This window comes from Sinohyriopsis cumingii, chromosome 9, assembly GCF_028554795.1.
Source record: "Sinohyriopsis cumingii isolate HCF-2022 chromosome 9, ASM2855479v2, whole genome shotgun sequence".
NCBI classification, from domain to species: domain Eukaryota; kingdom Metazoa; phylum Mollusca; class Bivalvia; order Unionida; family Unionidae; genus Sinohyriopsis; species Sinohyriopsis cumingii.
This window is the reverse complement of record NC_142969.1, coordinates 86,312,233-86,340,122: the sequence shown is the minus strand read 5'-3', so window position 1 is coordinate 86,340,122 and position 27,890 is coordinate 86,312,233. Positions and strand designations below refer to the sequence as shown.

Below are 27,890 nucleotides of genomic sequence, written 5' to 3'. Positions count from 1 at the left end.
TTGACTGATGCTTTAGGAAAGGGATTTTCAGAAATCCAAGAAAAGACTGATTCTCATTTTTAATGACTGAATGTTGAAACCGTTTATGACACATCTTGGTAATAAAAAGATTTCATTTGGAACCCAATGGGTGTTTGGTTGAATGTGAATGTAAAGTGTCATGGCAATCTTCCAAGCAGTCTAGTGGACGCGATTACAAACAAGTGTTAATGGATGAACAGATGCATGTCTACAAACAATCCCGTAAGTACCTATGATCTAGGAACAGTAGATCGAAATCTAAGAGCTCCCTCTGACAACTATGCCAATTTGCTTTCAGTATGTTACTGTGATCGTCTATATGTGATTGTGAACATTGCGAAAACGAGCCTGTTGTTGTTGTAGTAGTAGGGTTTAACGCCATTTTCAGCACACGATATGCTATATCTGGCAGCCAGTATTAATAGTGGAGGAAGAACCCGGGAAAACCCCGGAAAGAACCACCGACCCACGAGAAGCTACAGGAAGCTTTCTCACATACCCAAATTGGCTGAATCTGAGACTCGAACCACGCAGACAGAGGTGAGATGGCAGTGATCCGTAACGGAGCGCGTTCGACCACTCGGCCACTCGGGGCCCCGAAAACGAGCTTAAACTGCAGTGTATGTGAATGTGGCGGGAAAGGGATGATAAACTAGGTTAACTTTGTAATGCTCAGCATTTTGGTGGCTAAAGTCTGTTCATCAAGTTTTCTATATGAAATAATTCAGCATTCGGAAAGTAAATATCAACTTTTGAGACATAAATGAAGTGCGATTTGCGATAAGGGTAATCGATCTTATAGTGTAACTAACAGAACACGCGTCAAAGTGCACATGACGCTCTTCCCCGATACTTACGAGTTAACATCGCATCCAGGATATTATAAAAGTTGTATCTTAGACCAATTTACACAAATCTACAAAACCACTCTTACGCATTGCATGTTAGTAGATCACGTTTCCTCTAAGAATATTTGCTTAACTATTCAGATATAATTTTAGAAGAAGTGTTTATTTAAATTATCCATTTGAATTACAAAGTGTGTAAGTATCGTTTAGGCTAAATCATTAATTCAGGATTATTGTGATTTCGTTCAAGTACATTCTGGATTATGTCATTGTGTTATATCAAGACTATTAGTACATTAGTACATTTAAGACCATTGGTACATCAACAAATTAATAGTTGAATTCATTCTAAACAATCGGACCTGTGATTAAATATGTATGATGGTCTGTGATTTTCTTCACAGTAATGTAAGTTCAGTTTATATTTTCACTTTGTAACTTAAAGAATTACATTATGTATTAGTTTATTAAATATATTAGCTTCGATCTTTTCTGTTACTTAGTTTTGGTTTACGGATTCGTAATGAATGTAGAATACTCTGATATTATTATTAATTCTTGTAGCGCGGTTTCACCACCGTGATTCTCAATGGCCCTAAGCAAACAAACGCGTCTTATTTCGAACTACATATTTAAACTCACTTAGCCAGGAACCTATCGTACAAAATGTTTTACTTACGGATCTTTGTCTTCTGAACAGGGTTAGCTCGCTTATCATTGATACATTGTTTCACCCGACTAATAATCAATTATTGGTGCTATAGGATATTATCAATTTATAGAGTTACATTACATTCTGTATTTGTATCAAGCACATGTACGCCTCCACATCATTTATTCAGATAAAATGATTTAGAAAGGAATAAACTGTTATCATTGAAGGACAGTTATCAATATAAAAACGAGCTAGAAAAAGATAAACGATATCCAATGCATGCACTCAACCATTACCATACTTTGGTGAAATCTTCTGTCTAACATACGTTCCCTTCGATTTTCCGATGCAATGCTTTCTAAACCATATAAATTGAATTTTACGAGCCAGAGGGATTTGTGTTAAAATGTCATAGTCTTCGCCAATCACATTCCTAAAATGTTCATTGAACGTTCCTTTTAATTTGTCCCGTGTTTCAAAACCTATTGAACAGTCTACGCAAAGGGACAATAATTTGCGATATTTTGTGCAATTTAAACGTACACATGTTTACCTTACTTACAGAATCACCTCATATAATATTATATAACGGTTTAAAAAATAATACGATATTGATAAAGATGATGTAATCAAGCAAACATACGGTATCATTCAAATTGTGTATTTTTTAATTAGCTGTACCATTTTTACTAGTTTCTGCTAATATGGTAATTTTGTCATTGTTGAGATATAAGACATGGTTGTTTCACCTACTGTATAATATGTTCATCAGTTGTCGAGAAGCTGAAGAGAATGTACGAAACAAAGACATAATCAATAATACTAATACATTTAATAATACTAATTTTAATAACATCAGCATTATAATAATCCGTTACCTGTTTTATTCCAGGATGATACAATATTTGTTTAAAATCACATCAAATATCTGCAAGATTTTTATATGAAGCTTAGTTAGTAAACACGCTACAACACAGCATATATGTTCGAAATTACATATCACAGTAATGTAACTGCATAGACCACATCCACATAATGCACTAAGACGTAATTACCAATTTAAGTCCGATCGGCACACTACATGACAAAATTCGGAATACAGACATGTATACTGAGTCAAATCTATTTCTTTACATAACAGAACTGACAATGATACACTATGACGTATAACAGGAATGAGTGCTGCTAATTCCGAACGAATATATTGGACTACAACCCCTCTTGAGGAACAACTTTCTTCCGCTTTCAGGAGGAAAACAATCACAAATAATCTATGACAGATTCAAACGGCTATCATGGTATCATAGTTCATTAACACCAATGCGTGCACGTACTCTTAAATCTTCTTTTCTTGTCGACATTTTCTTATTTGATTATTGCAATGAAGCATGAAACAGATACATTTGAAATTAAAAGATTATCACCAAACTTCGTTTACGATTTGCATTCTTGCTGGCATATAAGATACATACAAATAATTTCTTGCCTCCACGGTTTGAACTCGTTAATTCGTGATTGAAATTTAGTATCAAGAGAAATGTGACCACAATTTGAATAATTGTTTGCGCTACAGACACAGAGAGCATACTGATGTACTGGTGGCATCAAGTAGCGCGAGCAAATGAATTTACCACTTTTTGCTGATAATAGAGGTTTGAGAAACAAATGAATTGGTTTGTAATTATTTTTAGTAATGGGATAAAGCAAGAATGTCAGTGTTTTGTTTAGAAAGATATAGTAATTATGCCAGTCACTGCGGATCATGGATTATCTTAAAGTTTGTAAAAAAAATGTTCACCTCAAATGTTTGAATATTCCCATTTTTCTTCTCCTGCGGATGGAAAATTATTTGTTATTTTCTCTTTAAGACATTAAAAATACTTTTATTATCTTTAGTCTTATCTCTCTCTCTCTCTCTCTCTCTCTCTCTCTCCGACCTAGTATCCAGATCTATAAAAAAAACGCTTTGAGCATGATACCACTGAGAGTATACATTTTGAAGGGCAATACTGAGACATGCTAATGTACAAATAATCCATCGAAACTAACGGTTTGCTCAGTGAATTACTAAAAAGCACAGTTGTAATACTTGTAAAAATATTTTTGAAGTATAAAAACATACTTTATTGAATTTATATTAGGTTCATTTAATGATATGAAATATTAATGAATAGTCCTTGCTTTGTGTGTTTACCCTGTTCAAGAGAGATTAAAACATTAGTTTTCATGCAACATTTCCAGTTAGGTCCTCTGTACAAGTCGATAATTCTTCGAGGACTTGTTTTTGAGGTTCTTTTGATATAGCAAATAGGTCTTGGAACAATACTATTAACTTGCAAGTCATTTAAATTCAAGAGATAGTAGAAATGATCCAATATAGAGATCGAAATGTTTTGTAGGTACATTAAATACTAAATTCAGCGACAGTTATCTCCTTGCTAACCTGAAAGAGAACGAAATAAAAGACGTAAAAGAAGCATTCAAGAAAAATATTATGAAGGAGAAACCGTCATTTTTTTAAAAACAAGATCTATAATTTTCTGAAGTATAGCATACTATTCTTTAAGATGGTTAATAAAGTAAAATGCAATTCACCTTAAGCATCTTGAATAAATTGATGCAACAAATTATCAGTATTTATCTATTCATGTCATAAACTATATAATTTGATAATATAAGGCAAATTAGAACGATTGATTTTAAATCAATAGGAGATGTATATTCGTATGGGTAAGTAGTAGTCCAATCCTGTGGGAGGTTGTAAAATAGAACACATTAACCTGGAAAATATAATTAAAGAATGCATAGTGTTTCTTGTCTCGAAAGTGATAGTTGCAATGTTAAAGGTGGTATTAATTTGTACATAATTATGAATATATAAAGGTAAAAAGTATATAAAACATTTGTGGACAGAATTATCCTTTAAAGGAGACCAGAAACCAATGGAAATATTGGATAATAATAAAGGTACTATATCAGTAAACCTTATTCTGAAGTATCATCTGCGATCGAAATGCCAATATTAAAAGATTGGCCTATCTTCTAGGAGCTGAATTTCCGTGACCTCGTATGCAAAATTTCCGCGCCTATTCGGTTACTTTCGGGATGTGACGTCATAGTAGCGACTCCAGCAGCCCAAGTGGGAGTTGCCAGAGTAAAAGACAATACCGTTTTGCGTTGCATACGGGTGTAATAAAACATTAAGAAAAGCCAGTGGACAACATTTTTTTTTCTTTTCCGAAAGATAAAGGCATACTGAAAGAATGGATACATTATTACAGACGAGTCGATTTCAAAGCAACACCATACAGCCCTATGTGCTCGTTACATTTCTCAAAGAACTGTTACGAGAGGGATTCTGAAAAAATGGTAGCTCAAGGATACGCAAATGCTAGGCTTAGACAAAAAGTTGGCTCTGTTCCAGACATAACGTTGAATATTTTAAATCCTGGGAAAAGTGTTGAACGTGCGAGTTACGAAAATAGGCAGAAGGCCGAGTAAGTGACCACAAAATGCAACAATCAATTCACGGATCTTTTATCTACACCAGCAGTGCTAAAAATAAGTCGGATAGCCCGACACCCTGGGTCCCTCTAGTTTTAGTTCCGGCACATCCTGTACTCAAAATGAGGTGCCCGTCAGGCTTGTCGAAACAAAAATTGTTTGCCTGAGGAAACTTTGATCGCGCTGGTGAAATTAGTAAATGTATTTTCAAGATGTTGACATGCATGCCTTAACACGGCACAATCTAAATCAAATCACTACTGTCCAAGGTGAAATTTAGATTTGATTTTAATCAAATGGAGGCTTTGCCAAAAATAATATTCTAAACCTGTCGTGTTTCGAGAAAACACAATTTTCAGTAATCTTATAAAAATTACAAATTTAAAAAAAAATATCATTGTATACATGTATTATGTATAAACGGTAATCTGTAATGATTGGAACTGATATAAAATTATTCCTTGGGCAGCTTAAATAACAGCGATTAAAAGAAAAGAGGTCAAAGTTTCACATTAAATGGCTGACAATAGAAACTGGGGGGGGGGGGAACTACTGACCCAACCCCTTGCCCCAATGTGCGAGCGCCCATGGGAGGTACCTTTTCTCCATGTGATACGCCTTATTATTCCCCCAGCACAAGCCCATTTTGCATATTCTGGTCAGCTCTGGCTAAATTGCAAAATAGCCAAAGTTTTGATTTAAGTACGCAAACAATAAAGTCGATGTGACCGTTCCGGTGGCCTAGTGGTTAGAGCGTCCGCCTCGGATGCGGGAGGTCGTGGGTTCGATCCCCGGCCGAGTCATACGAAAGACTTTAAAAATGGTACTAACAGCTGCCTCGCTTGGCTCTCAGCATTAAGAGGTTAGTGTTAGGACTGGTCGGCCTGGTGTCAGGATAATGTGACTGGGTGGGACATCATGCTACATGTCTGCATGATGCCCCAGTGCAAGACATCACTATAAACTGCCACATTGCAGACATCGTAGCGATATGACTGAAAAATTGTTAAAGCTACGTTAAAAATCAAAATCACATCACATCACAATAAAGCCGATGTGACTGATGAACATACTCCATCCTTGCATTGATCTTGTGAAAAGGACTGCCCTTCGGACATACTTCAAAGAAACCCTGTTCGACAGTGTGTGTGTGTGTGTGTGTGTGTGTGTGTGTGTGTGTAAGCACCAGCAATTGATTGCCAAAATAAACGATGCCTATTTTGTTGTTACTTACGATGCCATGGACTTCAGGTTTAAGTCTTAATGCATGTAACACTGTTTGCTGAACAAAATATTTATTCAGAATTAGTTCTTTAGGGCCACATATACTGCATGGTATATTTTGTTTTATTCCTTTTAATTTAATTATGGTAATTAAACTTTACATATACGGTCGAGGAATGTCAGGTGTTAACTGGCCGAGTTTATTTGGCGGAAATGGAGATGCGATTTTTGTTTGCAGAGAAAATTTCACAGTGATCATTCATTTAAGCTAATTGGTGACAATTGTATTCTTTTAATTTTGTTTTACTATAGTACTGTTGTAGTTGTTTAAAAACATCTGAAATTTACTTGAATAATGTTTAATTTTCACGTTCTATTTACTGAAGAAGAAAAAAAAAAAGAAAAAAAATGTTGTGTGATATTAATTATTTCGTCCAGTGCCGGATTTAGACGTGTGTGCGTGTGATTTGAATTTTTAACGTAGCTTTAACAATTTTTCAGTCATATCACTACGATGTCTGCAGTGTGGCAGCTTAGACTGTGGATTGCATACGTTACATCTATTTATAAACGGTTTGGGGTTGTTTTTTTCTTCTTCTGACAAATGAAAATTGACAGACATAATGTAATTATCGGGACTTCGCTGCGAAAAATTTAGAGATATTACGAGATCGGGATGTAGATGAGGAAATACCCCCAAAATCAGGAGGTTTTTCTCCCGGCTTGAGAGTTGACAGGTATGAACTGTCCGGGCTTGTGGAATTTCAGTCAGGGCTTGAGTTTATTTAAGTCACCTGCCCGGGGCCTGTGCCTAAAAAAATTCTTTTAACACTGACCAGTACAGTACATAAAGTATTATATCAGACTGCAGATTCAAGTTTTGAATGTGCAACCCAAATGTGGTCTCCTTCCGCCTGCCTCGCTCGCCAATGTTTATGTTCGAGGATTGGCTAGTATTGCGTCACGGTACCACGTGATCTGTCGTCTCATTAAAACTCGGAAAAACTCGGCAATTTACGGAATCGTGGTATCTTCCATGCAATAAATTCACTACCCGCTTACGATATTTAATTTATAAACATGTCAGTCGAATTAAAATCTGTAGAGAATTACATACGTAGAAGGAAAATTTTGATTTCTAGTCTCCTTTAAATAAAATTGTACACAAATATGAGATTTGTTTCATCAACTGTCATCATTTTCTTGTCACTTAGGAGTCAATGTTAGGTTTAAGTTCAGCTTGGTAGCTATGAACAACATAAGAAAATTTATGACAAAACTCTTCGCACCATTTATAATCAATAGCTATTCTTAGGGTTTGTTGATGCAGCACCTTGAACACGTCACTGTTTTTAATATATCTGGGAACAAGAAATAAGGAACGTAACTGGTGTATCTTATGTCTTATGTCTTATGTCTTTCCCCGGAGCAGTGCTATTTATAGACCTGATTTCATACTTGTAGCTACATAATGTAGGAGTATTTTCATATATTGGTGCTCACAAGAAAACAAAACAGGTTAATAAATGGAGAACTGTTTTGTTTCTGTGTTTCTCTTTATATGTAACAAGAGTCATTATACATCCAGTCCGCTTCCTGGAAATAGCATATGTATATCCTTTAAGATTCCTATACGAAACACCTGCACGCTGTTACATAAAAAATATTACACCCTAGACAATATTTGTATTAGTGTAAACATATTCCTTCTTTTTCTATCAGCTAAATATAATCCTTTAGGTATTCTTTGCTACTCTTTAGTTTGTTTAACTTCTTCCATTAAGATATTTTTCATCATATTCCAGTTACGTTAAGTAATTCGTTTTATTTCCTTTGAATCCATTCACGCGATAAAATTTATTAACAGTAGTTACCGTAACATCATTGCGAGTCATACTTAAATACGTAACACTGGAGTTCAGTACCATGAAGATGTAAATAATTGGCAGATGTGATTACGATATATACAAAAGACGCCGACGTTTTGGCCATATACAACAGCTGGCAACTATCCATGGTTACAACTTAACTATCTTCCTGCCAGATCGAACATACTTTTCAACTGATTTACTCTGTTTGAAACGCCTTGCAATTCTGCGAAATATATAAAAGTTACATTCGGCATTTCCAAATCTCAACTCTCATTTACTAAACTGCATAGCAGAAAACACAATTCTCAAATAGTGGTACAAACGATTTATACGCGTGAATAATGTATAGGTGTCATCAAAAATACCATTCGTGAATAGATGGAATTATGAACAAAAACTTGTTATCAACCCTTGTACAACCACTGTTTTTTTTTTTTTTTTCTTTGAGTAATTGCAAAACCAAGTCAACGATATCCAACGAACAAATGGCTACATTCTGCAACATAAGTGAGTACTTGCATTAACTTACTAAATACTCGAAAGGTTAAAATTAACAATTTCATACAACCTATACAAAAGGTAAAATGGAAGCTGTGTATTTTGGAAATAACACAACTGATCCAGGATGACATGTTTATCGTCTTTTATGAAAATAGTGATTAGATATATCAGAAAGAAATTATGCACGTTATATTAATGATCGTACACGCTCTTTCTCAGAAAAGCTGAACAGTGGTGAAATAAATGAACCAAATAATAAATTCTCTATCATACCAATTAACAAAGTGACTAACTTACTAGCCACACACACACACACACACACACACACACACATATATATAATATGACGTGTAAGCATTTGTGAGTTTCATTTTACATGATAAAAATTTAAAGACAATGAGAGACTTTCGCAAAGTAATTTTTAATCTGTACATATGTTTGCAAATTTTTAAACTGACATATATATACCGTTACCCACAACGTATATCCTTTAACAATCTGCAAGCATTGTTCAAGTGTATGCCACAAGAGCAGATGGCCATGCATTTTAATATTCATTCTTCATTTAGTTACTATTATTTAGCAACCAAATTTCAATTATGAAGCATATCAAGCTCATATTATTGCTTGTTTCCATTAGGAAAAAAAACATTTCGATCAGAACCAATATATTTATTAACTATGAAATAGAATAATTTACATTGAAAATAATTACGTTAAATATTCAAAAGATCTTAGAAACAAAAATATGTGTGCTAGCAACAAAACATAATCATCAGTATTTAGAATTAGTGTTGTATCCTGCTTAAATTACTGCCGACCACCTATTGAAAACGGAGGTAAGTCGAGCGAGTGAGAGAAGGGTACTTTTTATTCAAAGGGGTATCGAATAGAGGGATTTTAGAAAGGTCATAGTATTTCTGATATGGGAACAGAAGTGTTAATATTATGAGAAACTAAATTACAAATTCAATTATGTTCATTATGACGAAAAAATAATGTAATATGTAAAAATATTATGTTCATTTAAAACAAAAGAAAACTTAATTTGGAAGGGCTGACAAATATTTAATATCCCGATTAAAAGTAGCACTGATTTCATATAGCAATCAGAACGTTTTTCTTGGGGTATCTTAATTTTTCGTATCAGCTGAAGCTTGTTCTGACCGTTTCCTTTCAATTTCCATTCCTTTTTGTGCTGCTATCATTACCTCTTTGTCTGGGTGTTGTGTCTTCTTCTTTTTCCGTTTGTTCTCTGGAATTTTTGAAAACGATCTTGGGCCTTTTAAGTAAGAGCTAAATACATGCGACCCAAATGCATACAACTAGACAGCAGTAAGAAATACTCAAAACAAAGCAATATTTTACTCTTGCCAGACAATGCAGTTACTGATCCCTTTTACAAAAGAATGATAAGTATGGGTGGGAAATGTAGATTATGTTCAGATACATTTGTTACACAAATATCAGCACAAAGAGGTGATTTACGGTTATCTATTTAGTTCTAAAGAACCCATTCACGTTGGAGGTATTAATTTAACACACATTATCATTATATCAGTCTCACTCAGCATAATCTCCTAATGTGCGGAAGACATCTTCAAATGTTAAAGATATGAAACATTATGATTTCTACCTTCTTTATCCATGTTGGACATGGATGATCCACTTTCTACTCCCTGAGTTGACTGTGCTATTAAAAAGGAATATATATATATATATATATATATATATATATATATATATATATATATATATATATATATATATATATATATATATATGGATTGTTCCTGCTAGTAGTACGTAACCTACTGAAACAGTTTATAATTAGGTCTTTCTTGCACCTAATAATTATATATTAGCACCATTGGCATCGTGTAGCCAGAACAAATAAGCTATTATAAGTGAAAGATCAATGTTTCTTTCCTATTCCGATTCTTCTGTATCTCTTGTGTTCGACCTGATTCTTGAAAATATTTAATTCAAATAAATAACACTGTTTAACCGTTAATATGGATCTTTTTTAAGATTTACACAGGATATCAGCCATGTTTATTTTCATCAATTATGTCTTCAAACGCTTTCACATGATCATCATCTTGCTTCTTACGTGGATATATTCTACTTCCAACGTATTTTCTTGTTTGTGAATAACTAATTTGATGTTATTGTTATGCCAAAGAAATCGTTGTCAATTGTTAATTGTCAACTTCGTAGCACCCTTGTAACACGGAAGAAATAATTAAAAATGCTTCTGATGTTGAAAATATCATAATATCGTGTACGCAAAAATACTTGTGTGCGTGTGCGTGTGCGTGTGTGTGTTAGTGTGTGTGTCCGGTAAAAATCGTACCAAAAGTTTCATGCAGCAGTGTTCAACAGTATGCATTTCCAACAATTATTACATGTTTGCTTGATTGTATACTGAATACAATAGTGTATATTTCCCTTTACAAAACTGAAATACATCTTTGTCACAAAATCCAACATTGTCCAATAGTGATTTGGTTACAAGTTTCTTTCATAAGATTTTAAACCTAAGTTCTTAATTTTTGGTATCTTGACATTCCTTAGCTGATTTCTTATACATTAAGCAATAGTTATTAGGATCGTATCCAAATGAATACAAATACAAACCCTATACCTCAAAACAAATAAAAGATTCTATAAATGAGAGTAGCTAGAACATTAATACTGACAGCGCGCAGAAAACCCGAAATACAAATCAATAACGTCTAGATTTGGATAGAATTACACAATCATGTGTGATCTGTGTTGTCCTCTCCTGCCTTGAACAAGATGATTAAACTACCAGTATCCTAGTATATTTAGTCAAATGTTGAAGACATGCACGCAATAGAAGACTGACATTTCTATAAGAGTCATATAATATATGAATTAAATTTACTTATGTACATAGTAAAGATACTACTTACCGTCTGATCTTCGTTTTATCACCAGATCGTCCTTGTACTTTTCCCTGTCAGTGTTGATAAAAATAGGAAAACATGTAAAGCAGTAGTTTGCTACCTTGCACTGCATTATTGTATATAGCTGATAAACGTCCGTAGGTAACATTAACTGCGCACTTTCAACTCTATTGACATTAAACACCCTGTACATGTTTATATGTAAGGGTTTATCTGGAACTATTCATCCTTATTTGTTTCGATTCAGATTATACGGCACATCCACACTAAGCTTCTAGAAAATTGAACATGTCTGGTAATTAAAGAAAAAATTATAAGACAGACAGAGAGAAAGACAGATATATGGATATATTGTTTGATTGAATGATGATTACTTGATGAATTGATTACTATATTGATTAGTCGCTTTCTTGGTTGAAATTGTGATTGCTGAATTTAGTTGATGGATTGCTTGCTTGTTTTATTGGTTGTTTTATTGATCGGTTAATTAATAGATTCACGTCTGGTTTAAACTATTCTAATGACACATAATTAATTTGATACAAACTCAAATGATTCCAAGACTGAGTTCAGCTCATTTTTCAGATCAGTTTTCTTGTTGTCACTGAACGTATTCTCACTGAACGTTTCGTAAACACGGACATAATGTTCTTGGAAAACATTTGGCAGAACGAAGGACACCTGAAACATAAAAAATGTAACATGTGGATTGAATCTGTGTTCAAATGTGTTCACCATCAACAAGATTGCTCCATAAGTAATGTTGTACATAAATCGGCAAATGAGATCTAATCAATTTTTGTAATATTGTTGAAACATAATACAAAAATAAATGTGCATTAAAAACAAATATTTCCACTGAAGACTGTATATTCGCTTTGCAGTTTGTTAATGATAAAGCTCTGTCTCAGAGATATGAATGTAGATAGTGACGCAATAATAACGAATTCATGAATGTTAGCATTTGCGGCATTCCATTACTTTGTATATATTTTTTCTTTACAAGATGCATGTTTCTTCGAATACATGAAAATAGTCTCCAAACTAATTAATTCATGTCATGAGTTTCCATGACAGTGAACTTTGGGTGAATATATATATATATATATATATATATATATATATATATATATATATATATATATATATATATATATTAAATAAAGGACTTAAAACCTATTTGAAGACCTTAAACCGAATATTATTATAAAATTGTTTTAGCTATTAACAATGATATTATATGAGCATTTATGAGAGCTGGAAGATCAACCGCATGCAACCCAAGGCTTGGAGCAGAGGCTGTGGGAGGTCATTACACATGGGCAGTATGCACAACATAGGACCGGGTTGATATTTGTGGGGAAGTTTTATGGAAGGTGTGAAAGAATAATTCAAGGCTGAGACACCGAAGTAGCACTGCAAGCAAATATTATATGTGACGTAAAACAAAACAGTCATTTTCAGCTATAGCACGTAGTCATATGCTAGACATACGTCAGTTGTCATACGTTTACATTTGTAACAGTTTCATATTAAAGATACAGTCAAATATTTTTCTTGCCCACCACGAGCCGAATAGGAAGAGTGAACAAATTAATGCTCTTAAACTTTAACATACTCATAAAGACATAAGAACACTCATTCCTTTGTATATTTGTAAATGCTTGTTTACAGAACAAGTGCAAAACAGTTGGTAGCTTTCGAAAGGATAATTAGAAGTTATGTGTAAATTTGAGAAGAAGGTTGGATTAACCAAAACATTAATGTGAGCTCACAATGCATTATGCTATTGTTCAATGTTCCGTGAATAAACAGTACGCGATAATAGACTGCTGTTTAGGTGTTACATCTGCTCATAACAGACACGTTTAAGTTATGGACACGTATGGTAAATTTACAATGTTTCTACACGGCGTTCTAATGTTTCATTGCAATGATTACAAGTGAATAATTTAGTGTTGATGTCTTTCCGTACAAATACAAATAATACAGCTTTATTCACACAGATGTCTAATTGGCAGAACATTATACTCTTTTGTAAATAAATCAATTTTGAATATGCTTGTTCTTGTTGAAATGAATCCAAAGGAAATTAAGGCATCATCATTTCAGCATACATATAAAAAAAGAGAGATTCATTTAGAAAAAATATAATTGAGTATAGATTTACAACGGTTTTTTTGACATTAGGTCGATAAAATGAAATTAAGAAGCGTTTACAGAAAATTATTGTTCGAAAACTTCAATAATATAGTTGTGCTAACCAGAACCTGATCAGACTTATGACAACACCAAGCGACCAACCAAGAAACAAAATATATATGTCTACATATTGTGCATTTGAAACATATGAAGGTAATGAACTGATAAACTGATATTGTTAAAGAAAGTTTTATTAATTTTACAAATCACGTATAGGTAGAAACTAAGCGGATGATCAAACTACATAATGAACAAGACTGAATAGTCGATATCACACATAGGTAAATACCAGCCGTTCAGAATAAATTCTTATATAGATTGGCCTGCATGGGATAATAAAGGAAGAAAACCTTATTTCGGTAGCAAATAAAACGATGATAGAAATTTGTTAAATACCTCACTGAGCACGTAGAGATACCATTAAAATGTAGCTTGAAAATATAAAGTTTGTGGTTTAGTATCTATCCAGTGAAAACAGAAAATATCCCGAATTCAATATCTATATAAATATATGTGCAATAATGCAAGGTTGAGACGTAGTCGCTAATTGTCAAGGCGTACTTCCAAAGGATGTGATTGCAAACTTCTAAGTGTAGTCACTCCGTCATAAAGATAATGCCATTGCAGTTGATTGACATCGCAAAGAATCACTCTTTAGCGATCATGGTCACTAATGAACTTGTAAACCAGATATAAATCAATGAAATAATAATCATACCGAATAACAAAGAAAAATAATCAGTTCACCATACCGTATTTTTCAAGCTCAAGAAGTATACATAAACTACAAAAGAAACGTTTACACTTAAAAACGTTTCGTTATACGCTACCAAGATGCCGACTCGTGAATGGCTTTAGGTTTATGTTAAAATGTTCCCATTTTAACGGTTGACTCAAGAACAACTACTTCCTGTGCTGTGTCGCTTATAGTTAGCTTTAAAATAAATTATAACTTTGATTTTTCGAAGCACTGATTGCTAATTCCAATTATTTTAACGAATGCATGTCATAATTTGGTACTAAGAACCTTTCCTTTATTTTTAACTCATATATATATATATATATATATATATATATATATATATATATATATATATATATATATATATATATATATATATATATCTGAAACTGTTGGATCTATAATTTGTATCCATCTATATACTAAACAATGATTCATTGTAGGGTAATTTTTTCAGTGCAATGTAGCGCATTTCGTTTTTTATTAAATACGAGTGGACCAGTACTGTCAGAGACATGTTGAGTAATGATGAAAATATGTTACGAACATGACTGTTATATGTACATTAAAATTACACTTAGGTAAGGTAAAGTTTAGAAAATACTCAACGTGCTTCAAATATAAGATCGTAATAGTTACATTTGTGTCTAATAATGCAGTGTAAAAGTATTAAAGCCAAATTATAACTTCACGAAAGCAGTATGTGATTTATGTATTTAAAATGTACAACACATTTCAACAGAGAAAATATTTAATTACTTTAATAATGTTTGATTACATACCCCACACATTTCAACAGTTCTTTATCATGTAATAAGCTTCAGTTGCAACGTACTAGCATATGGAAGTTTTCCCCATGCATTTCAGCAAGCAAACATACGCGCATACTCACAACACTGTTAGTTTTAAAATGTATTCATGTCAAACAGATTGGAACCTAAGACATAAGAGGGTTTACAAGCAAAAAGTAATGGCATGCTTACCTTTTGATCAATATTCAAAATTTGGACGGCAAAAATATAGAAAGTGATGTGCAGCACTGATTTGCATAGATCTAGAATTCAGAATTAGACCCGTATAATTATTTTCTATCTTCCTGGAGTGGAATTTAGAAAACGATTCTATGCTAAATTAACTCACTCCAAATAGCATGAATTCAATAATAGCTACCACGACCAGTGCGTAATTAATTCTTTTTTACAGCATGTTTGTTTGAACTAAATGTACAACATATAATCTAGGCTACATGTGAAAGGAGGCTACCGGAACTCAAAGGGCACCTTAATATGCGAGTATGCAGAAGGAATTATCTTTTGGAAATTATCATCAGAACTAGACTATTTGATATAGGTGTCCTGTTGAAAATATAAAACCAGGATAAACAACAACAGCGTCTCCTTCTTGGTTATTTTCAACCCGATGCCCCAAACTTACTTCAGGTCATTCGTACGTAGACCTAAATATATCAAGAACCATCTGGCATGTTTCAAGATAACTTCAAACGATACCACAAGCTCAGGCACATACTACTGCATAGCAATTTGAAAACGTATCGTTCAGAAGTTCTACGTCAGCAGTTAGCTTCACTATCACTCAGAAGATACGATGTAGACCCAGAAGTATTATCTATCGTCGACCATGCTAGATACGTAACACTAAATATGTTGGCAAAACCCTTTTTTCATAAAATGGGTGAGTAACCAACCATCATCGCATAAATAGAACTAATTCAGTGTAACATTCCCCAAGAACTACAACTCTTAAAAGGCATTTAGTCATGTCCTTCAATATGCTACCAATTGAATTTAACCTGGGATGTTGGGTGGACCGGCATATTTATTATTGTGTTGGTGGAGGGGGAACTGGTTACGAAAGTGATTGTTTTTCTTAAAATTGAACCAATGTTGCCAACTTGGAATAAGCAGTTAGCAATGCAATTTCAGCATGTTATATTTCAAGTTCTGATATATATGTTTCATAACAATGCCTCATAGTTTCGACTTTCATGTTTGTATTATGTGCGGAAAACTTAGCAATGTTCTGAAAAATGATAATATAAAATGTATACATATAGACAATACAGCCTATTTATTATCACATATTGCAGTTAATATCTGGAGGTTATCTACATAGTCTGAGTAGGTATAAGACAGTGTCATACTAATATTTTTGTATTACCCCAAGGAAACGTAAATTGTCTTTTTGCATATTAGTATGTATTCACACACACGCACGCACGCATATATAAATATATATATATATATATATATATATATATATATATATATATATATATAGAGAGAGAGAGAGAGAGAGAGAGAGAGAGAGAGAGATGGCGGCGAAAATACAAAACAGTTTCTCAACGTTTCGGGCTAAGCAGGTTCTTCGTCGTTGGTGGAAAATATATATACAAAACAAACACTTAACACAAGCTCTACGATACTTTATTGACTCATACACATATTATAATCACTACGGGCAATTTACAACAAGAGATATAACAATATAAATTTGTATAGGAATAATATCCCAGCAGATTCTTGTGTCAAACACATAACGAACCAAGCATTTTATATTCACCTAATTCAAGTTAAGAACAAAGGACGAGACAAAGCGTGGTAAGAGATCGATGCCAGAAATTATATCTCGATAAAGTTATGCTAAAGGGATTTGAAGAAAAGATGTTAAAATTATGTTGTGTCGGGATAATTGACAATAATAATAATAATAATAATAATGATAATAATTGTCACGGAATTGTATAAATCCCTTTAGTTATTAAATACATATAATCGGGCTTCGTTTTTATGTGTACAAGGATATCGAGGGTGATTTATGTATATTGTAAAATATTTCGAAACAGTGCGTTCGATTCATCCTATGCCGTAAGTGCGAAGTGCTTTCGATGGAAATAACCGAATACGTCCAGCGCACATACGATGCATGTTATATTTTAGCCGTGGTTCTAATTTTGGGGTTTGTAGTAGCCAGTATTTGGGGATTGGAAAGAAATTTTGCATGATATATGTCCCTTTGTTTTCACCATTTTACTATTTGAGTAAAATACTTGTTACTATATGAGTCAAGTACCACATTTTTTACTACTTGAGTAAAACACATCATTCTTTTCATAGTACGAAATTACTGTGAATCATTCACATTTGTCCTTGTACTATATAAGGTCATTTAATTGTATTTACATTTGTTGCATTATTAGATTCGTGCAGATTATGTTAATTTGTTCAATATTTTCATCTTCTACACGCACGCATTAATCATAATTATTTTCTCATTCTAACCTTTCATTATTAAACATTGTATTTGTTTCACCATCAAAAGTGTTCTGATATAAATCCGAAATCCAATCCAGTTATCTTGTTACAATAATAATATCATAGAAAATGTAATTACATTTGTAGATAGTAGCATTAATTTGGTTAACTGTGATCAGTTAATGGCTGGCTATAATTTTGACAAGGCTGCAACGTAACCGTTATCTGGCTCTGTCCTGCTGAATGGTATGTGGATTCGAATGCGAAAGGAATGCAGAGTTAGAGATGGGTGTTTAAGCGTTGATAACAGTAAGTATATATATATATATATATATATATATATATATATATATATATATATATATATATATATATATATATATAATTTATGACTAAATAGAGATAAACAGTTTTATCAATATTTGTATTATGTATAATGCACACTTATTAAAGATATAGAAAATAAATAAATGTGAAAAACATATATCTTGATACATTCTTGACAAATGTTAAATAGTTTATCAGAACTCAATTTATATAATAAAACATTATTGTGTGCATGATGCTTACTATCAAGTATTTTATAAATAATTAATCATATTATATTGAGAATTAATTTACAAATGTACTTTCATTTTTAAAGAATTAGTAAACTTATTTGTATGATATTAGATTATACTTTGACCAATTAAGTTTTCCCGCAAAGTAGAATACTAAGAAAATATTCTTATCTAATTGTAAACAGGGGACATAATTCATAAAATAAATAATTAAAAAAATAAAAAAATTAATGAATGTCATATAGTGTTTTTGAATTTAGACCATTTGAATATACCGTATTAAAACGGTGAATCAAATAGGTTTCCTTTAGCAGACGTTCCATTTCAGAATCAGCTTTAACAATAGGTTGGAAGGAGAAATCTTGCAAGGCATGGGAACTTTTGTTAAAATGTGCGGCAACATGAGATGAAAATGATTGTTCGATATAATTTTTTATATCTGATCTATGTTGGTTCATACGTTTAGCTATTTGTTGACTGGTTTGTCCAATATATTGAATGCCACATTTTTTGCATGTTATCAAATAAATAACAATTGATGTTGCACAATTAGTATCACAACGCATACTAAAAGGTTCTTTCGTATTATTAATATTGAAAGAAGTATTTTCATTAATACATGAACAGTGTGAACATCTAGGTCTATTGCATTTAGTTGATGATCCTATTTTATATGATTTTTTTTTCTAATTTAGAATTAGTTAGGAAATCTTTAAGATTTTTAGTCCTATTATAAGCAAGTGTGGGTTTGCTTTCGTGTAGCGATTTAACACGTGCTTTACATGATAAGTTTAATAAATCCCAATATTTATTGATAATCTTACCTATATTAGGCAAACTTGGATTATATTCAATAACAAAAGAAATTATATCTTCATTTCTACTTTTGATTTTACATTGTAAAAATTCAAGTTGTGTAAGAGAAGATACTTTTTGGAAAGCAGTATTAATGATGTCAATAGTGTAATTTCTATTTAAAAAATGCTGACATAACTCTGTCAAAGATGATTTAAAGACAGCGTCATCAGAAATAATTTTTCTATATCGTTTTGCTTGACTATATGGTATCCCAGTTTTACATGATTTAGGATGGCATGAAGAATATTCAACATATTGATGAATATTCGTGTTTTTAACATGAACCATGTTATATATCCGTATTTTAAGTATCAGAGTACAAATACTCTTTTGACTTTGTGAAAAAATACTCGTTTCAGGTATTTTTATTTGTAGCGCATCATTTGCAAATAAGTTGAATTTCTGGTATTATTTATATTTTGCTTGAGGAAAGTTTTTACATTTAGATTCTGAAGTGTTGAAGTAAAGTCTCCACAGACACGGCGTAATAACAGTATGTCGGACTGTTTCTGATTACTTCAAATGTTGGTAATTGCAGATTATTTGAAAAAACTGTTTAATGTGTTCCCTAGAAGCTGGCCATATTCAGTTAAGCAGAGTTTACGTTTCTAGAATGTAAAATGGTGTAATTTGTTATATTTATAGTGGTGTATTGTCATCATACACAAATTTGAGCCCTGCGATATGGTGGTTTAAACAAAGTCTGGTGATATTGTGCTGAGCAGTAATTAGTTTATAAAATTAAATCTCCTCTGTGCCAGAAGTGGTTTCAGTTGAAAGTGATCCATTACTTCTGAACAGCCTTTGTGACTGACACCGTGAAAGTCTTTTCTGTTTTTAGTAATGCGACTCATATATCATACACATCAGCATTAAATGTACAATTTATGAAATACCTCTACGCTATTCTGCCGCGTTAGCTAGTTTATCATGATTGGACAACGTGATTATACGAGAAATCGTGCCAGCAGCTTCTCATTTCCCATGCGTCGGTGGTTTCCCGGGTTCTACCTCCATGTATATCGCATTGTGCGGTGAGAAATGGCGTTAAAGGCAAAACCCAAAGAATATAATTGATTGTTTTCAAAGAGTCGTTTATATTTTAGTATACTTTAATTGAAGGTGTCAATACATAATGGCAGTTTTGCACATTTTTTGTAATCATGAATGGTCACCATAGCACGTTGGTTTCTCTCAAATTTAATCAATGTGTTCAATGTTTTTTTTGTAGAACAAATCGATTTCAGTTTATTTTCTTTTAACATGGCTGCCATATTTGTCTGTTAATCAGCGAATGCTAAACACAGCTCAAAGTTTCGTACCAGCATGGTTTGTGTCCATTATTCTCAATGTCTCTTCAGCGGTTTCGAAGAATAGTTTGGTTGAATTTTTTTTTTTTTAATAATAATTTGATGATGGGTCAATTGTACATGCGGTAGTTTGAAATATCTTATATTAATCTGAAACGTCTTCAACCCCGCATACTTTCAATGGAATTTGGTTAAAGTCTAGTGCGCAGTATTTTAGATAAAGCATCTTAAAGTCATTTACCAACTCAGATCATATTCATGCTGAAGTACGATACATTATACTAAATTGAAAAAGCCAAATGCTAAATTTCAGACAAAGTTTGTCGCATTTTGTTCAGCGGGCTTTCTGGAGAACTATTCAAAATGTTCTCAATTGTTGGTAACCATTTGCACAAACCTGAAAAACCTTTCTTTCAGGGTGTTTTCTTAAGAACCCAGACAACGCATACTCAGCGGTTATGGGGATTTTCATTTATTTGTATTTCGTCATCGCAAACACAGTAACATTTGAAGGTAGATTGATATTAATCTTGCTTTCTTTGATAACGTTTTCATTTTAATGTGATCAAATTTATTTCAGCGATATTATTTGAGCAAATGTGTAGGTCTCTATGGGAAATGATACTATTTGCCAGATGTAATTTTGTTTAATAATAGATCTTAAAAAATAATTGCTGACGGAGGCTTGACGATCGAGAAACAACGGTTGCAGAACCATCCATAGGCTCATACATCCTCAACGTGTGATGAGCTAAGTATGCCTCTTATCGCTTCAGTATTAACACTTAACAGATAAAGATACCTTCAAAAATGGAATCCTGTTTAAATAGTTTTCAGATAAAAACGATTAATTCATGTATTAGCATCCTTGCAATAACTCTGTGTTTCCTTTTTATATTTTCCCTTAATATGTTTCTTAAAAAGAGAAACAGGCTGCAAATTACGGACGAATATTTAAACAACCTAAAATTATTCCTCAAGCAAAATACGCACATATACATTACTACAAAAGGTTTCCACATACCTTCTTAATAAAGACATATGAAATATAGGATCAATATATTTACTTGATGCCTTTGAAGAGTCTCTGGATTATTTGTGTTTCCTTTTCTGTAAAAATACATTTTTTCTACTGGGTCATGTTGCTTCATCCCATAGTCGAATCTCTCCTCCTAAAAAGATTGGGATGCCACCTAATTATTATTCAACTAAGTGAATTCAATGTAATACCTTCGCTGAGATACATAATATACACATTAAATCAAGACATACATTAGTTTGTTTGCTTCATGTTGTTCAGTTTACGTAAATTAGTTCCAAGACAGACATAATTTTTGCAAGATTGACATCATCGATAATGGAATTATTTGTGATCTCATCCATAAGTGTCATAACTACAAGATTTAAATGCTCTGAATTGAGTGAAATAATGTTTTTTATAGGCTGAGGTTTCTGTATAGAATTTGCTGAGTTTCGATTTAAACACTTGTTATGAAATGAAGTCAAAATAATGTGAAATGCTAAGAACAAAGCAATATTGCCGTTGTTGCTACAATCCAGGAAACATATTTAAAGTGGACGATTCTAAATACTTGCAGGTATATAAGCGAACATAAATGGTTTTCTTGCCATCATTAAACTGACTGAATTTATTGCCCACACAGCCACAACATATGAATCCTAGTCGAATAAAATACCAATAAGGACACAACGTTTGCTAAGTTATTAGAGTGACGACTTACTCATATTACAAAAGAGTTTGCAAAAAACGTATTATAATTATCTGGTTTTTATATCAATATTTGCTTCTACTGTGCAGTAAGATAATAAAAACGTACCTTGATTTTAGCATGATCTTTAAGCCCTTTTTTTTCCAACTCGCTGTTTAAGTCTTCTTGTATCTGTAAAGTTTATTATCATTAATTATGAAACCTAGTTAAATTAAAAGCAAGCATATCTCACCAAACTGCTATTTGTACATATGTATATTTTTATCTTGTCAAGATATTTAATCTCTTGATACGCAAAAGAAGTACCTTGTTCATCAACACATGTATACGAATGAGATACGATAAATAATCTGATTTGGATGCAAAAAGTTTTATTTTCCCTTTAATGAAATCAGGTTTTATACCCTTCACTGGTTATATCGCTCACGATTTTAAATTCACAAATGTCAATGTCCTAATTTGTTTTGTGATATATCGAATTTTATCACGTACAAGTTTAGGGATGCAATTTAACCAAAGCATATGTTTAATGATTAGAAGTTTGTGAAATATCTATTGTCTGTTTAGGCTTAGCAGCAGAGAGGGCGAATCCCAGAAACTATTTCGCTTAACAGAGCCTTCTATCGAGAACATTTTAGATAGAGCGGTTCTTTTCACAAAATAAACCCTCCAGTCAGTAAACATGACAAAATAGGCTTTCTCTGCTGACTTGAAGGGTTATCTCACGAAAATATATACCTATACGACTATTTCTGCTAATACAAGTGTCTGTCTTGCGAAAACACTCGGGTTTGTTCAGCCCTCTTTGCTGCTCTGAATTAAAAATTGTCAGTTATTTTGTCGTCGTAATAGTGAGTTTTGTAAAGATAATTGTCGCCGTTGTCGTCGCCCTCTCTGCTGCTCTCTAGTTAAAAATTGTATCTAACCCAACTCGAGGATATAAATTAAAAATTACTTATACCAAATAATGGCACACTCAGAATCTTACACAGCCAGGTTGTCTAGGGAGCGAGCAGAAGCACTTAAAAAATATATACCGGTGAAGGAAAAGTTTAAAAAGGATGTGCAATTACAACAACAAGCACAAGCTGAGTATGCAACTGAAGCAAAGGAATTATTTAAGCCTGTTACTGCAATCACTGAAAAGGTTTTAACTGCTATTGGAGGGTCAGAAGAAGGAAAAAGTCTTATTCAAGTATTGCGAGAAGAATCCGCGCTGCAACCTGCTAGACGAAAAATAATTGATCTGAAATCGAGATTTACCCCTGAGGGTATAAAGCGAATTGAGGAATTTTCCTTGACAGATGCCCATAGTAGTTATGATTTTGGTAGGTTTGCTGCCAAAAATCTTCCGCGACGAGATCAATATTTAAAACCCGAGTATGTTAAAAGTGCAAAAAAGATACTTGGGGTGATTGGTTGTATAAAATAGCTACAAACGACTACACCATAGACAGAACAGACGTTGGTTATCCATTTTTTGATAATGGAATAAGTGACTACAATAAAGAACAGCAAGAACAGCAAAAACAGCAAAAAATAACGCGTCAACATCAACTGGTGTAAAAACGAGAACAGCAAAAAATAATACGAGAGCAAAAACAACAAGAAAAAAAATTAACACAAGCGCAAAAGCAACAAGCAAAACGACGTCAACCTTCCCTTGTGCGACAGCCTGAAATAGACCTTCCACTTCCTGCGCCATTGCAACAGACAGAGAAAAAAAACGAGGAAGACCCAAGAAACAATCACGGTCGATAACAGTGCCACATGCAGATGTGCCCGATCCATCTCCGTCGTCAACATCTGATGTTTCGGGAGTAGCTTTTGCTAATCCTGTACTGGATGAAACTATTGAACAATTACTTGAAGAGCTTGGTAAACAGGAGGAGGAGAGAATTAAAAAATCTCAGCCACCACCCACTAGCAGTGGTTATGGAATTCCTTGCCCTGATAATATCTTCAATGATGTGTCCCGGCTAGAAGTTCTCATCGGGGGAAGACGTGCCGGAAACAACTCACCGGAAATAATTAATGTGGCCTCTGATATTTGCCGGAGATTATTTCAAGGTGGCATCATGGATGCTCATGTGTATCAAGAACTCGTTGATGAGCTTGTTGATAGTGACTAGGGTCACCGTGACTAGGGTTACCGAGATTAGACACATGGCAATAGCATAACATGGTCATATATAACAGTCACACAACCGCGCAAATCCGCGCAGTAAACTCACGATTACCAATCTATAGAGCAACTTACGGAGACATACTTGGCGATACAGCTCAGCGATTATTTGCAGGATTGGCACCAAAGCTGGGTCCTCTTGCAAAACAATTATCTATGAAAGCCATTAATGTTGTTGGTGAAAAAGCTCCTGGTACAATTGTTGGTGCTACTGGCACGGCACTCAAAGAAAGACTAGCGCGACTGATGAGACGCAAACCGGTAAAATTACCAACCACCGAAACCATGCCCGCGAATGTTAGTAAAATAATAAATCAAGCTGCAAATCAAAAATTATCGGCGATGGAATCCGACATGCAGCGAAATATTACAGCAAATTTAATAGCGGGGTCGTCCATTTGAAATCACATGCAGTAGTATAAAATGTTCAAACTGATATCCGATCCAGCATTCAATATAGATGAGCCGGTCGAGCGAGACAAATCGGTGCGTGATCATCAATTTTATTCCTATGATGCACGAGATCCAAATCAAAAGGGGCATATTGAACTTCAAGTTCACGACACAAGCAGATATTTCCTGCCATCTGAGGCGTTTATTGAAGTAGAAGGTAAACTTACAAAGGCGGATGGTACTAACTACGACCCCAATGACCGAGTTGGTTTTGTCAACAATGGAATCATGGCACTGTTTGATAGCGCCGCGTACATGATCGATGAGAAAAATATTGAAATAATTCAAAGCGACCTCGATGTTGCCACAGCAATAATTGGTCTGGCGAGATATTCTGACGACTTTACAAGGTCATCTGGTCCATCAATGATGTTTGCCAAGGATGTCACCGATAACCCCAATCATATTCAGTATATTAAGTTACTTACGCCAGCAGCTACTGGAAATGTTGATCAGGTAGAAGCTGACAACCCCGACCGCGAGAATAGACCAGGTGCTGCCTTTGAAGTTATAAAAAATATCAGCGCGACTTACAATTTGGGATTTGCAACACGCCGAGCAACGCTGTCAGGAGATACCAGAAATTTCTCATGCGCGATTCCACTCAATCACATCTTTGGATTTTGCAGAGATTACCGAAAGGTTATCTTTGGAGCTAAACACACAGTTATGCTTCACAGAAAAGGCCACGATAATGATGCGATCTGGCGAGGAGCTGGTGCTGCTGATGCTGGTATGGTAACGCTAACAAAACTTTCACTGTGGATGCCAGTGCTAACTCCATCGGTTACAGAAGAGCCGCGACTGCTTTCTTTTATGAATCAAGGTGGTAAATCATTGATGTCATGGCTTACAGTAACCACAGACACCGTCTCAAGTAGAGTCAGGGATGTGTTTACTTGGCATATAGCATCACAACAGGGGGTTTCTGCTCCGCGACATATCTTTATTGCGTTTCAGGATGTTTCCCGGACAAATAATCAACTAAAGTCACATATGATATTTGACAAACTTAATGTTACTGAGGTTTTACTGAGAATAAACGGCCAGCAAGAACCATCTGAAGATATATCACTGAGTTACAGAGATAACCATGTGGCGCGCACATATCATCGCTGGTTGACATTTCTGGTGCGTAACCTAAATATAGATGCTGGCACACAAATATCACAGCTTGACTTTACAAGCTTGTATCCGATTTATTACTTTTCGCTGGAGCATCTTGACTTGTCCAAGCAGTCTGTTGTTGATATTCACTTCCGAGCGCGTGTCGGCGAGTTACCAGTTCCTGATCCTGTTGGTGCGGTAGGTGTTCACGGGGATTACAGAGCAATCGCTGTTATACTTTCTGATAAAGCAATGTTGCTTGAAGGTATTAGTGGTCGAATGAGAGTCGTTGATGCATTAGTGGAAAATATGTAATATTTTCCGAAAATATGTCACAATTAGATCAATCTTGTATTAAATAAAATGTCATACAGTCACGTTAATGTCACTCTGACTCCTGGTCAGGCTAAGAAATTACAATCGAAGAACGCGAGCACATGTGGGACAAAAATAACACTAAAACACGATCAAATCGCTAATGGTGGTCCAAACAAGTTATCGTTGACTAAAACCCAACTAAAACATTTCAGTAAAGCAAAGCAGGCGAAAACTGGAACTCAACTTGATTTATCTCCTGCAGCTGTCAAAGATATGGTTAAAACCGGTGACATATTTCCACTTCTCGCAGCAATACCAGCACTGATAGCTGCTGCTGATCGCGCAGTCGCCAAGGCCGCCGCGTTAGGAGCTGTTGGAACCGCACTAAATGGCACTAAAGAAAGACACAGGAAAAGGATACAGAAAAAAGGGACGCGGGTTAAGACTTCCAGGAACTCCACCATCATGGTACCCAAAAAGGTTTTAAAAAATGCTAGCATTTTCACACCGATATCAAATTTTGATTTGCTCGATGCTGTTAAACAACTAAATATAAAAAATTTCAGAAGCGTCTTTATGCGAGATCAATTACCACGACAACCAAATAATCCAGAAACCGGAATTATTAATCTTGATAACAGCGATTATCCAGGAACTCACTGGGTTGCTTAAGCGATCGATCCACGCGGAATTATCTATTTTGATTCGTATGGGTTAGCACCGCCAGTTGAATTTCTCCGATATACAAAAGACGTCCCCGCGTCCCTGACAACGACGAAAGTTTGGTACTCAACTCTACCAACACAAACATTAACCGATCCTCCGATATGTGGCCAGCAATTATTGAATGTTCTTGATGCGATATCAGCGTCAACCAAACCACCTCACAAAATCGTGCACGAGTATACCACGGGTCGATTTAAACAGTTTCCTATCAAATAATGGTTGATATTTCGGAAGATCTCTTATCGAAACAAAGACAAATAACGCGCTGACGTGGATTTATCAAAATATGTGACCAAAGATGAAATCGATAATCTTTTAGGTCTGACCAGGGTAGATCCAGATGAGGTTGTTATTTTTCAGGACCGGCACGGAAAACTAGAAACCAGCGATATCAAATGGCATGAAATAATTCGTAGGGTTATTGAAGCTACTCCAGGTAACCTTCCTGTGTTCACTGATAGCGGAAAAGTCAGAGATTCACTGATATCAATTGCGTCGCTGCGAGATGATATGCAAAAAGCTGCAGGGGAACGTGTAAAAAAGACCGGTGATACAATGACAGGTGAACTCAGCATGAACGGTAACAAAATAGTGGTTTTAAGAGATCGAACATCCCCGGAAGATGCCGCAAACAAACAATATGTTGTCGCAGGCGCTAGCGCCATTGACGGTAAACTAACAACGTTGCGAGCCGAGTATGATTACGCGTTTACAAGACTTCGAAGAAACTTTCAAAAAACCGATGATGCCACGGATAAGTTCTTTGGAACTCCTCCCGTCATCGAAATAAAACTCATTATATCAAGACCAACATTGACACGATCAAACAAACACAGCAAAACATCGTAGCGAGTATTCCTGAGATCGTTA

General features: G+C 34.3%; 1 protein-coding gene across 4 annotated transcripts in view; it reads right to left on the bottom strand.

Annotated features, from left to right (window-relative positions):
- Positions 1 to 2,337: 2,337 nt before the first annotated feature.
- The window catches only part of LOC149792170 (uncharacterized), a 39,884-nt gene continuing 14,331 nt past the window's right edge, over positions 2,338 to 27,890 (bottom strand). The window contains exons 2-8 of one of the 4 annotated variants that reach the window (XM_089970674.1): positions 22,340 to 22,402; positions 21,569 to 21,673; positions 12,105 to 12,238; positions 11,564 to 11,607; positions 10,261 to 10,317; positions 9,836 to 9,879; positions 2,338 to 3,967 (exon numbers count right to left, since the gene is read on the bottom strand). In XM_089970674.1, coding sequence (XP_089826800.1) covers positions 3,929 to 3,967; positions 9,836 to 9,879; positions 10,261 to 10,317; positions 11,564 to 11,607; positions 12,105 to 12,238; positions 21,569 to 21,652 — 402 coding nt within the window. In that variant the 5' untranslated portion in view covers positions 21,653 to 21,673; positions 22,340 to 22,402 and the 3' untranslated portion in view covers positions 2,338 to 3,928. The remainder of the gene's footprint in view (positions 3,968 to 9,835; positions 9,880 to 10,260; positions 10,318 to 11,563; positions 11,608 to 12,104; positions 12,239 to 21,568; positions 21,674 to 22,339; positions 22,403 to 27,890) is intronic. The other 3 variants (XM_089970675.1, XM_089970676.1, XM_089970677.1) reach the window with 3 other exon arrangements.